This window comes from Equus caballus, chromosome 10 (assembly GCF_041296265.1).
Source record: "Equus caballus isolate H_3958 breed thoroughbred chromosome 10, TB-T2T, whole genome shotgun sequence".
Lineage (NCBI taxonomy): Eukaryota > Metazoa > Chordata > Mammalia > Perissodactyla > Equidae > Equus > Equus caballus.
The window spans coordinates 10,923,417-10,935,705 of NC_091693.1; the positions used below are offsets into that span (position 1 = coordinate 10,923,417).

At 56.9% G+C, this 12,289-nt stretch overlaps 1 protein-coding gene across 2 annotated transcripts in view; it reads left to right on the top strand.

Annotated features, from left to right (window-relative positions):
- Nucleotides 1–12,289, top strand: part of SPTBN4 (spectrin beta, non-erythrocytic 4) — a 72,437-nt gene that overhangs the window by 29,108 nt on the left and 31,040 nt on the right. Inside the window, exons 15-18 of one of the 2 annotated variants that reach the window (XM_023649766.2) lie at nt 1,052–1,189; nt 3,520–4,270; nt 5,901–6,103; nt 9,376–9,466. In XM_023649766.2, coding sequence (XP_023505534.2) covers nt 1,052–1,189; nt 3,520–4,270; nt 5,901–6,103; nt 9,376–9,466 — 1,183 coding nt within the window. Of the gene's footprint in view, nt 1–1,051; nt 1,190–3,519; nt 4,271–5,900; nt 6,104–9,375; nt 9,467–10,836; nt 10,994–12,289 lie in introns of those variants that run through there. The other variant, XM_023649767.2, reaches the window with a different exon arrangement.

The following is a 12,289-nucleotide window of genomic DNA, read 5'->3' on the forward strand; positions in this document are numbered from 1 at the left end:
TCCTGAGCTCCCGCTCCTCTAGGTCCTGTGCTGGGCGTTGCTGGAAACACAGGCCTGGTCCCCGCCCTTACTGCGCCCACAGTTACCCAAGCTGCAGCCTTGGGCACTGTTTTAAACAAGGGAGAACCGAGCCCAGCTTTAAAAAGATCTCTCTGGGGCTGGCCTGGTGGCATAGTGGTTAGGTTCATGCATTCCGCTTTGGAGGCCTGGGGTTCGCAGGTTCGGATCCTGGGCACGGACCTAGCACTGCTTGTCAAGCCACGCTGTGGAGGCATCCCACATATAATGGAGGAAGATTGGCACAGATGTTAGCTCAGGGACAATCTCCCTCAAGCAAAAAAAAAGGAAGATTGGTAACAGATGTTAGCTCAGGGCCAATCTTCCTCACCAAAAAAAACCAAACAAACCCCTCTGGCTGGCATGTGGAGGGTGGGTTGGAAGGGGTGACAGTGGTGGCTGGGAGCCCAGAGAGGCAGCTGGGGTGGCGACCCAGGTAGGAGGGGACAGACTGGACCAGAGTAGAATGCCAACTGGACAGGCCAAGGGGGTGGACAGAGTGGGGGGAGTGTGTGTCCAAGACGGGGCCCAGGGCTCTGGCCTAGGGGATGACGGGGCTGTCCCTGAGTTGGGGACCCAGAGGAAGAACAAACGTGGGGGGAGATGCTGAAGTCGGTTTGAGGCACCAGAGGTGGGAGGAGCCCCGAAGAGGGGTACAGCAGGCTTTGAAGTTGAGGACAGTGCAAAAGGAAAGAGGTTGAGGCAGGAGCCTGAGCTGTGGGGGTCGTGAGTTCAGAGGTGAGGACCGAGGCTGTGGCCATGGGTGAGGTGGTCCAGGCAGGGTGCAAGGGGAAGCTCACAGGGCCCAAGACAGAGCCCGGAGGGGGCTGACATTTAAGCAGCAGGTAGAAGGAGGAGGAGCTGACAAAGGGGCCTGAGAGGGTGAGGTTGGAGAGCTGGGAGGAGATCGGGTCAAGGCAGTTCCTGAAAGCCCGGAAGTGGGCGGGTCCCTGGGGTCCGGGCCTCTCTGAGCGCATCCCTTCTCCATCTGCAGGTTTGAGAGTCTGGACCAGGAGATGAACAGTCTGATGGGCCGTGTCCTCGATGTCAACCACACGGTCCAGGAGCTGGTGGAAGGAGGCCACCCCAGCTCAGAGGAGGTGCGCTCCTGCCAGGACCACCTCAACAGCAGGTAGGCAGGGCCTGGGGCTGGAAGGCCTTCTGGGTGTCTCGCGCCAGTCGTTCCCGTTATTCCCTTCCCCACGGACTCAGCCGAGGAAATCAAGGACACGCCATTTCAAACCCCTGAGATCATAAGGGCCCCCGAGTAAATCAGCAAAATCTTGAAAAAAATGGTAATACCCGGTGCAAGTGATGATGTGGTATAATGAGGGTTCAGTCCTGTTCAGTGGGCTTAATAATTCGTTCAGAAATGATTTCTTGAGTATCGACTATCTGCCAGGAATTTTTCTAAGCCCTTTATAGACTTTCTTTTATCTCCCAAGATCCCAATTTCCTTAGTAAAGATTCCAGAATTCAGAACTCTTTAAAAATAGTAACGAATTAATATCTTTCCCCCTAGAACACTACCAGCAGTTTCTCCAGTGGGAGCAGGTTCATAGATGAAGACACAGACCCACAGAGGTGAAATCCTTATCCAGAGTACTCGAACTAGTCAGGAGGAGTCAAACCCAGTTCTCTCTGAGTCTGGCACTGGGCCTCTTGATCGCATATATTCAGTCTTCCCAGCAACCCTGTGGGGTATACATTACCTCGTGTTAGAGAGGAGGAAACAGGGGCTCAGAGAGGTGAAGACGCTGGCTCAAGGTCACACAGCAAGTTAGGGGTTCAAGCCTGGATTTGGAGTTGAATTTGTCTGACTCCAAAGACTGTGTGCTCTTTAACTGCTGTGCTGTAAGATCCCAATAACCAGTGACTACAAAGCCTCTGTGGCCTCGACAATCCCCAAACATCGGGACCCCAAAAGATAACAACAATAACGATGTACAGCATTTAGCGAGATGATCCGTGATGTGCTTTAGCCACGTGATCTCATTAAATGCTCAATGAAATAGACATTATTATCTCCATTTTCCATAAGGGAAATGAGGATCAGAGAGGGAAATGATTTGCCTAAGGTCACAGAGCAAATCTGGCTGGAGCAGAACTTGAACTCTGGTCCTTCCGATTTCAGAGTCCTAATTGCTGCCCTTGTGGCGTGTCCACTCTAGAGCAGGCAGGGAGACACTTAACAAATAAAGTAATAAATGAAGAAGATGTTTAGAGAATCGTAAGGATGGCGCAGGGAATAGAGAGAGCTGGTGGGGCATGGCCAGGGGTTGGGGTGATGTTCCATCTTGTGGTCAGCCATGACGTCTTGAGCTGGGCCCTCAAGGGGGATGAGAAGCAGCCAGCCACAGAACAGTATGGATGTGGAAGGGGATGGAGAGCACGCAGCATCCCAGGCAGGGAGCACAGCCTAGGCAAAGGCCCTGAGGCAGAAAAGGGCTAGATATGTCCTCAGAGATTGTCCCCATTCAATAACAGTAACAAACAGGTACCGTTTGAAGCACTTCATGAGCTATAACTCATTCCACTCTCACAACCCGCCTATGAGGTAGGCGCTGTGCTATGATCATGTCCATTTCACTGATGGGGAAACTGAAGCACAGAGAGGGTGACTAACCAAAGCATGCACAGCTCAGATTTGACTCCAGGCAGCCCGGCTTGGATTTCATGCTTGTAACCTGGACCATACGCTGCCTGTGAAGGGAAACTGTGGCCCGAAGTAGTACCATAACTTAGCCCGAGGGCACAGAGCAATGCATAATTTCTTCCACCAATTTATTGTGGAGTAAAACAAATCTGTCTTTGCACCACTCCATCCCTGGCACCTGACGACATATTATCTGATGTTGTCAGCCAGCCATTCTCCCACTGTGATCTCAGAACCCTTTGCACTTGTAAAAAACCATTAAGGAGCCCAAAGAACTCGTCTTCGTGGGTCCTCTCTCTCAGTATTTACTATATTAGAAATTAATCCTGAGTAACAAAAATATGAAGTCATTTGAAAATAACAATAATAAATCTATTATGTTAACTAATATTTTTTAAGGAAAAAGGTAGTGAGTGGAGCGGCCTTGTTTTGCTTTTTGTGGCTCTCTTTAACGTCTGGCTTAAGAGAAGGCAGCTGAATTCCCAGGTCTGCTCCTGCCCTGGGTCTTTGCCACGCAGCGTCTGGAACACTCCACTGACACTCGGGAGAGAATAACAGTGAAAGGCAAATAGCATCTTAGCATTTTCACGAAGATAGTTTTGACGTCGCTCAGGTTCCATTTTGAGAACAGCTGCTCTAAACAAATGTGCTGGGTAGGGTTCCATTTTACACACAGAAACAGGCTCAGTGAAATAAAGCGACTTTCCAAAGTCACACTGTAGCTGGGCTCTACCCCAGGCCGGTGGGCTCTCCCCGCCCAAGAGGAGTCCCCGTCCTCCTCAAGCCGCCCTCCTTCTGTTGGGCAGATGGAACCGCATCGTGGAGCTGGTGGAACAGCGCAAAGAGGAGATGAGCGCGGTACTGCTGGTGGAGAACCACGTGCTGGAGGTGGCTGAGGTGCGCGCGCAGGTGCGCGAGAAGCGCAGGGCTGTGGAGAGCGCGCCCCGCGCTGGCGGCGCCCTGCAGTGGCGCCTGAGCGGCCTGGAGGCGGCTCTGCAAGCACTGGAGCCGCGCCAGGCGGCCCTCCTGGAGGAGGCAGCCCTGCTGGCTGCGCGCTTCCCGGCGCAGGCTGCGCGGCTGCACCAGGGCGCCGAGGAACTGGGCGCCGAGTGGGGCGCGCTGGCCAGTGCGGCTCAGGCGTGTGGCGAGGCGGTGGCGGCGGCCGGGCGCCTGCAGCGCTTCCTGCACGACCTGGACGCTTTCCTGGACTGGCTTGTGCGCGCCCAGGAGGCGGCGGGCGGTGACGAGGGCCCCCTGCCCGGCAGCCTGGAAGAGGCGGACGCGCTGCTGGCGCGCCACGCCGCGCTCAAGGAAGAAGTGGACCAGCGCGAGGAGGACTATGCGCGCATCGTGGCGGCCAGCGAGGCGCTGCTGGCGGCCGATGGCGCCGAGCTGGGCCCGGGCCTGGCCCTCGACGAGTGGCTCCCGCACCTCGAACTCGGCTGGCACAAGCTGCTCGGCTTGTGGGAGGCGCGCAGGGAGGCGCTGGTGCAGGCGCACGTCTACCAGCTCTTCCTGCGCGACCTACGCCAGGCGCGCGCAGTGCTGCGCAACCAGGTGCCCGCTTCGGGGTTCACGGGCTGGGAGGGTCCGAGGCCTCGGGGTATTGCGGGAATGGGGAGATGTACGCAGGAGTGTGTTTCCGGGGACCCCTGGGTTCGTGGCTCCTCCGAGGGCAGGGGGAGTAGGGAGAGGTACCCGGTATGGATGGCCGGGTTTGTGAATCATCCAGTGTGACCCTGTGTGTGAGTGTGTGTGACAGAATTTGAGGATTATGATGGGTGGGTTGGTGTTTTATCTGACTGACAGTTGGTGGACTATCGCGAGGGAGTAATGCTCTCGGATATTCCTTCGAGTGGCTTCGTGGGTTTGTGGATTATCTGGAAGGAAATGAGTCAGAGGTTGGTTGGTGACGGTTAATGGGGGTTTTGAGGAGCATCACCGAGGATAAAGCTTATGGAAGTAGGTAATTCAAACTGAGAGATTGTCGGGATCAGTAAGTGACTGTGGATGATGCGGTTGTGGGCGCCTCAGTTAGGGAACTGCCTTCTTGTTGGGAATGGCAATTTGCAGATTATCTGGAGAAAGTAACTGTGTATTCGCCTTGAGGCATCAAGCACGATGGTTATCTGGGAACAGATTCAGTTTGGGGATCATTCTGGGAGGGGAGCAAGTTTGAGGATTTGGGCAAGATAGAACACTCAGTTTTCCGATTGTCCCAGAGTAGGTGCCAAGTTTTAGGCATCATTTTAGAAAGGGTGGCCATCCGTGCTGGTTGTCTGGAGAAAGCGGACCCAGTTTGAGGATTATCTAGGGGACAGACAGGGAGCCCCCAGAATCATGAGGTTAGTAAAAATTGGAGCTGAGGTGGCCTTGAGAGACCTTTTCTGACCCACCCATTTTACCAGTTAGAAAACTAACCTCAGCAAGGGGAAGAACTGGGGCTGGCCTGGTGGCATAGTGGTTTAAGTTCGCACGCTCCGCTTCAGTGGCCCAGGGTTCCCCGGTTCAGATACCAGGCACGGACCTACGCACTGCTCATGAAGCCATGCTGTGGAGGCATCCCGCGTATAAAGTAGAGGAAGATGGGCTCAGCAAAAGCAGGATTGGCAGCAGATGTTAGCTCAGGGCTAATCTTCTTCTTCAGAAAAAAAAAAGAGAGATAGAGAGGGGAAGAACTTCCTTGAGGTCTCATAGCACCCATTCAGTCTTCATCAATTAACCAGATATTTACTGAGTGCCTCCTGCCAGCCTCTACAAAATCCCACCCTCGTGTGGCCAGCATGCTCGTGTGTGTGTGTGTGTGTGTGTGTGTGTGTGTGTATGTGGGAGAAGAGATGGTAAATAGGTAACTGCGTCTATAGTATCATGTCACCTATATGCTATGAAAAATAATGAAGCAGGGTCAAGGGATATAGCTGGGGTGGAGGGTGATACCTTTGGCAGATGATCAGAGACCTGAAGAAAGTGAAGGAGCCAGCCATGGGGATATCTGAGGGGAACAGACTACCAGGCAGAGGGACCAGCATGGGCAAAGGCCCTGAGGTGGGACCATGCCTGGCATGTTGGATGCTAGAACTCAGTGAGCAGGGGGAGACGAGAGTGGTGGCAAGCCGGGCAGGTGGCCTCTCCCGCGTCCTGGAATGGATCCGGGCCGACCTGAGCGCCACCCCTCCTCCCTTCCCAGGAGGTGGCGCTGTCGGGTCCGGAGCTCCCGGGCACCGTGGAGTCGGTGGAGGAGGCGTTGAAACGGCACCGCGAGTTTCTCACCACGATGGAGCTGAACCAGCAAAAGATGCAGGTGGCCGTGCAGGCTGCCGAGGGCCTGCTGAGGCAGGGCAACGCCTACGGGGAGCAGGCCCAGGAGGCCGTGACCCAGCTGCTGGAGAAGTAGGTGCCTCTATCCCCAGGGGCAGAGGTGGGGTGGGTGGTGAGGGAGGCCAAGGTTCTGTCCTTTCCATCGCAGTTTCTGCCTGTCTGCTCCTCTCTGGTTTCTATTTACTTCCTTCTTGGTTTGATTCGATTTAAATTGATATTTACAATGGGAGTTTCTCTGCGAGCCTGCCCTCAGGGATGACTGGACCCGTTGTTAGAGTGTTAACATGTTTTCCTGGGTGCTCCAGCATCTGCTCTGCTGTCCAGGCCCCTCCCTCGGAACCCCCAGATGTCCCCAGATCCAGCAGCTACCAGCTAGGCACAGATTCTGTTCCAGCTTCCCCGATGGGACGGTGTCCCTGCCCTGCTGCTGCTTGGATGTTGTGAATGAGCCCCTGCAGTGGGCCCCCACCGCCCCCTTCTCTAGGAGGCACGCAGAGCGTGTGTGTGAGTGTGTGTGTGTGTGTGTCTTTCACACTTCTCTTGCACATGATCCTTCTCTGCTCTGTTGCCCTCTGTCTCACCACTACCCCCTCTCGTCTGTCCTTGCACTAATCAAGAGACTAACTGAGCACTAATTGAGTATCTACTGTGTGCCCCGCTGTATTCTATGCCCTCAGCAAAATCGCATCCCCCCAAAAAATCTCAGCCCTCCAGCAGAGCCCTTCCTAGGGTTTCCGCCAGGCCCACTTCTTTCTGTCACAGTCATTGTTTCTGCCCCTCCTGGGGACCCCAGCTTTCTCCTCTCTGGCATGATCCAGGCTGGGAGAGAGCCCAGCGCCCCTCCTTCTGTCTTCTTGTCTCTTGGAGGAGAGCACCCCCAGTCACTCCACGGTCATCCACAGCCCCGAGACCCCGGCCCCCCTTCAGTCTGGAGCTCAGGCGCGCTTTTCCCCTAAATTCGCCTGGGACGAGGCTGGAGTTTTCTAAAGGAAACGTTCATGGGGATTCTGCTCCTAAAGATGCAGACTCATGATCGAGTGCCCCCAGCTCCAGGCCTGGACTCTTGCTTCCTCCGTCTCACATTTCTCCAGTACCTGCTGTCTGCCAGGCGCCGCCCAACGAGGAGGAGCAGCCGGGAGGACTGCTCGTTCTCTGATTCACTCATTCATCCCTTGCTAGTCATAGCTGCTCCTTTCATTCTCTTGTTTATTCATTTATTTCTCAGCCAATTAAACAGGGAGTGAGTCCGTGCTCTGTTCCAGGCCCTGTCACAGAACACTATTCCTGCCCTCTCAGAGCTCACAGGCTATCTGACAAGGATGGCCCAGAGTGGTCAGGGCCGGGATGGGGGAAGCACAGGGGCTGGGGGAGCCCAGCGGGGGCACGTGCCCCAGGCTTGTGCTCGGGGAGGCGGGGAACAGCAGGAATGGACACAGACCCAGTTCCTGCACCCTCACCCCAGGATCCCAGTCATTCACTGGTCTAGGGACACGCTTCCCACTCAGGAGTACTAATAACACATCCATTCAAGGGGGGGGCTTTCCACACCCCCAAGGGGGGCAGAACCAGGCAGAGTTGGGGGCTGGGACCCAGACAGTTCCCGCCTCACCCCTCAACCTGCGGGATTCAGGGCAAGTCACTTATTCTCTCTGCCTGCCTCACCTGCCAGCCCTGTGGGCAGGGTGCTCGTCTTATCTGCATTTTGCACGGCAGGCTCAGAGAGGTCATCGACTTGCCCAAGGTCACAGGCAGGATGTGACCCCTGCGTTTTCTCATCCTCCTGGAGAGGAGGGGTTTTCTTCCCCGGGCCTGATGCTTCACAAGTGGCTGGGGAGGGCCTGGAGGAATTGATTTCAGCTCCGTTTCAGAGGCGTCTGCTAGTTCCTGGCTCCAGAGCTGAGTCTGGGCAGGAGGGAGTCAGTACTTTGCTTGTGTGTCTGGTCCTTCTTGTTCCTCCTTCCAGCTCTGCCCCTGGCTCTCTCTGTACCTTCCTTGCACGCTCTCTGTCTCTTTGCTTTCATCTCCGTGTCAGTTTCTGTCTCTCTTTCCCTGCTTTTCTCTAACTCCATTTCATCTCTCTGTTTTCTGCGTCTCTCTCACACTCTTGACTTTTGTTTCTGTCATCTCTCTTTCTCTCTGCTTCTGTGTCTCTCTTTCATTCGTTCATTCATTCAACAAATATGTATTGAGCACCTACTGTGTGCCAGGCCCTCTTCCTAGGCATTGGGCATATGGTGGTGACCAAAACAGACAAAAATTCCTGCCCTCGTGGAATGACATCCTAGTGGTGGAGACGGAGAAGATGCCTAAGTGACATATACAGTGTGTTAGATAGTGTTAGTGCGAAGGAGAAACTTAAAGGAAAGAAAGCCAGAAAGTGTTTGGGAGTGGTCAGGAGAGGCCTCACTGAGAAGGTGACATCTGAGTAGACGCTGGGGGGAACAGCATTCCAGGCAGAGGGAACAGCCAGTGCCAAGGCCCTGAGGTGGGAGTGGCTTGTTCAAAGCATAGCGAAGTGGGATGCCCCCAGCCCCCTCCACCAGGCCTCTGTGGCCCTTTGCCCTGCACAGTGGGCAGGAGGCCAGGCTGCCTGGGGCTGTGGTGCTGGCCGGCTCCGGGGTCAGGAGGCCTGGGTTCACTCAGGCCAAAGGCCTGCCCCTTTGCTGGCACACCCACCAACCTTCACTGTGGCTCCAGCCCCATCTCTCCCCATGCCCGGCTCTCTTCCCTCTCTCCAACTCTCTGGCACCCTCTGTCTGTCGTGTCTTTTACTGGTGGCATCTCGGCACTTCTCTGCCTGTCTCTTTCTGGGCTGTCCCTGCCCTGTCACTTTCCCTCCCTCTGCCTCCTTCTCTCTTTCCTTGTCTCCTGCTCTCTCTCTCTGCCGCTATTCCTGCTTCCTTGTCGTGCCCTGTTATTTCTCTCCCTGAGTCGTCTTCTCTTTGTCTGTCTCTCTCTGGGTCCCTGTCAATCACTCCCTCTTGAGGTCTCTGTTTCTGTCTGTCTCTGGTCTGTGTCTAAGTGTGTGTCTCTGTTTCTCTCTCTCTCTCTCTGGACTTGTGTCTCTCTGTCTCTTTCTCTGTGTGTCTCTAAGTGTCTCTATCTCTTTCTTTCCAGATGTCTGTTTCCCTCCCTTTCTCTCTCTGTCCCTCTCCAGCCCTGTCCCTGCTCTGCCCCCACTGATGTTTCCTTGTCCCTCCCCCCATCCCTACCTTGCTCTCTCCTCCTCCTCGCTCTTACATATGCCCCAGGTTCCTAGCCGTGCCAGGCCCGATGCCCTCACAGCCCTACTGACAGCATCCGCGGATCCAGGCTTCCCCCAGCCCCTCTCTCCCCATCCCCAGGAGCCAGGAAAACCAACTGCGGGCCCAGCAATGGATGCAGAAGCTACACGACCAACTTGAGCTGCAGCACTTCCTCCGAGACTGCCACGAGGTAGGAACTCCAGCTCTGCTGGGCAGTGACTTCTTTCATACGGAGGGAAGCGCTCCAGGGCAGAGGTGGGCGGGGGCGCGGTGGCGGCGGGCACGCCCCGTCTAAGTGGGTCGCCGAGCGATGTTCACTCTGCGCCGCCAGGGGGCGTGTGTATCCTGGCCTCAGTGCGCATGCTCCGCAAGTCCCTCCCCCGCCCACGCGGGCGCCGGGAAGGAGCTAGAGGCCCTGGGCGCCCATGGCAACGGCGCGCGTCCGCGCCTACGGGTCTCGCGGGGACGCGCGCTGATCTCACCTTTCTCTGGGGAGATTCGTGAGAAGCGTCCTGCTGGGGAAAGAGGAGGGAGACGGGGGAGGGGCGGGGGAGGTGTGGGTGGACCAGCCGCCCAGAGCGCAACTTCGGTCAGAGATGGTCCAGAACCAACCTTCGCCCCTTTAAAATTGTCCGCGAATCAAGCTCTGCACCTTTAGGGATGATCCACACACCCGTAAGGATCGCCCCAAATCAGAGGTGGTCCAGGTCCCCTTTCCCATTAGAGACGGTTCAGGAGACACGCTGCCTTCCCCTCCTTTCCCCTGCATTCCACAGAAAATGTTCTGGACTCTGACCATGTAAGAGACGGCCCCATTAGAGATGGCCTGGTAAACATTCTCCTAATCCCAAGCAGAGATGGTCCCGACCTCACCCATCTACCTGACCCAGGATCGTCGGCCCCCTGCTCCATGATGAAACAGTACCTATTTACCCCAACCAAGGATGGTTCGGGAACCAAGCCCAGATCCCCCTAATTAAAGATCGTTTGACTCCCTCCATGGTGAACTCCCATGGGAGATTCTTCTCCCCGCATGTGAAATGGACAAGGGCCTCCATAAGCCCCACCCCCACATAACTGAAGCCCCTTAGAGATGGGTCTGGGACTCAAGCCCACTAGAGATGGGTCCCCGAACCCCCTGTCCCCCTCCTTCCCGTTGGAGATTATTCTGGACTGAAGTTTTACAAGAGATGTTCCAGGGCCCTCATCCCATATGCCCTACCCTGTATAGCTGAGGTATCCAGGAACCTGAGTCCTTTCCCATTAGAGATGGTTCAGGAGCCCACCCCACCACCACCTCATACTCCGCACCTTCACACAGCGGAGGTAGCCCAGGCCCCAGGCACCCCCCTCCTGCCTTTCCGTTTGGTCCAGGAGCCCCTTCCCCCTCTCGTGAGATTGTTCTGGACCGAGAAGCAATCATCTGAGATGGCGCAGGAATTCCTCCCCCTGCTCCACCGCCCCCAGTGCTGTAGGGAGGGTGGTGATTCCTCCTCTACCCCCAACTGGGGCCCGGCAGGGAGGCGGGCACGGAGGCAGGCAGGGGGCGCGCGCGGGCGGGCGCGCTGCCGCGGCGCGGGGGCGGGGGAGGGGGCGCGCGTCCGCCGGAGCCTCAGCCGTCGCCACCGCTGCCGCCGCCGTCGCAGTGGAGGGGCGAGAGCCCGCCCGCCCTCCCGCCCGCCGCAGGGACTCCCCGCCAACGCCGCTGCCGCTCCAGGTCTCGGGGGCGCCCGGGGGAAGGGGCTGACGCGCGCCCCCGCCGAGGCGGGCGGGGGAGGGGGCTTGGGCGCGTGCCCGCCCGCCGAGGCCGCGGGAGGGAGGGGCGCGGGCGGCGCGGAGGCGGGTCGGCTGGGCGCCGGGACCCCAGCCCTGGGGAGGGGCAGGGACGCCGGGAGCTGTCCGCGGTGCTGCTGCGGACGGGACGAAGGGACCGGGTCCCAAGGGAGGGAAGCGGAAAAGGGGGACTTTGAGGCTATTCCTGGGGTAGTGTGGGTTTGCCTTGGGGGTGAAGGGGGTCTCAGCCTCTCTAGGGGGCTCTGGCCTGGATAACGGGGGATCTGAGATTTGCCCTGGGGTAGGGGGGCTTTCATCCGTTTGGGGGGTTCTTCCTTGGTTTTTGTGGGATCTGTATTAGCCTTAGATGATGGGGGCGAATCACTTTTGCGAAGGGCTGCTTGGGCGATGAGGTCTTGGACTTGCACTTGGTTTTGGGGGCTCTGACTTTTGGGGGCTTTACCTTGGTTCTTGGGGACTGGGGCTTTGCCCTCACTGATGGGGGCCGGTCACTTTTGGGGGGCTTTACCTTGATGACGGAGTGCCGTCTCCTTTAGGGGCTTCGCCTTCACTGTGAGCTGTGGCTGCCATTGGCCAGCTCTTCCCTGGGTATCGGGACCCTGTAAACTGAGTTGGGGGATTGAATTGGGCAGTTAACTTGGCTGTAGTGTGTGCGTATGAGGGAGTCTGAAGCTGCCCTGGACCCCTGGGGAGCACATGCTGGGGGACTCCGGGTGGGGTTTGGTCGGCTCCGGATTCGTCCTTGGCGATGACTGCATTTGCCTCCTGGGACCAACGAGCTGGAGTCCGTTTTTTTTTTTTTTTTTTTCAGGAGGGAGGAGGAGCATCTTGTGACTGAGGGGGGGAGGCGGAGGGGGAGGAGCCAACTGCCCATGTGCCTGGTTTGGTCATGAGTGGGGAGGTTCCGGCTTGGGGGGCAAATCTTATTTTGGGGGGGCTCAGAAAGCAGCCTTTTCATTGGTGCTGGTCAGGGTAGTGAGGGGCCCATTCTTGGTGCTTGCCTTTGGACGGCTGGTGCTGTTAGTGAGTGGGGAGACTAGCACTGGCTTTAGTCTGGGAGGGGGGCTGGCTGGGAAGGTTCTGTCTTCTCCGTGTTGGGGCGCCTGGGGCTAGAGCTTGAGGCAGGCTCGTTTGGGGAGCTAGAAGGCAGCCCTGTTGCTGGCATTTGGGGGGTTGGCTTTGGTTAGGGGGCTAGAACTGGTTGTGGTTTGGGGCTGGA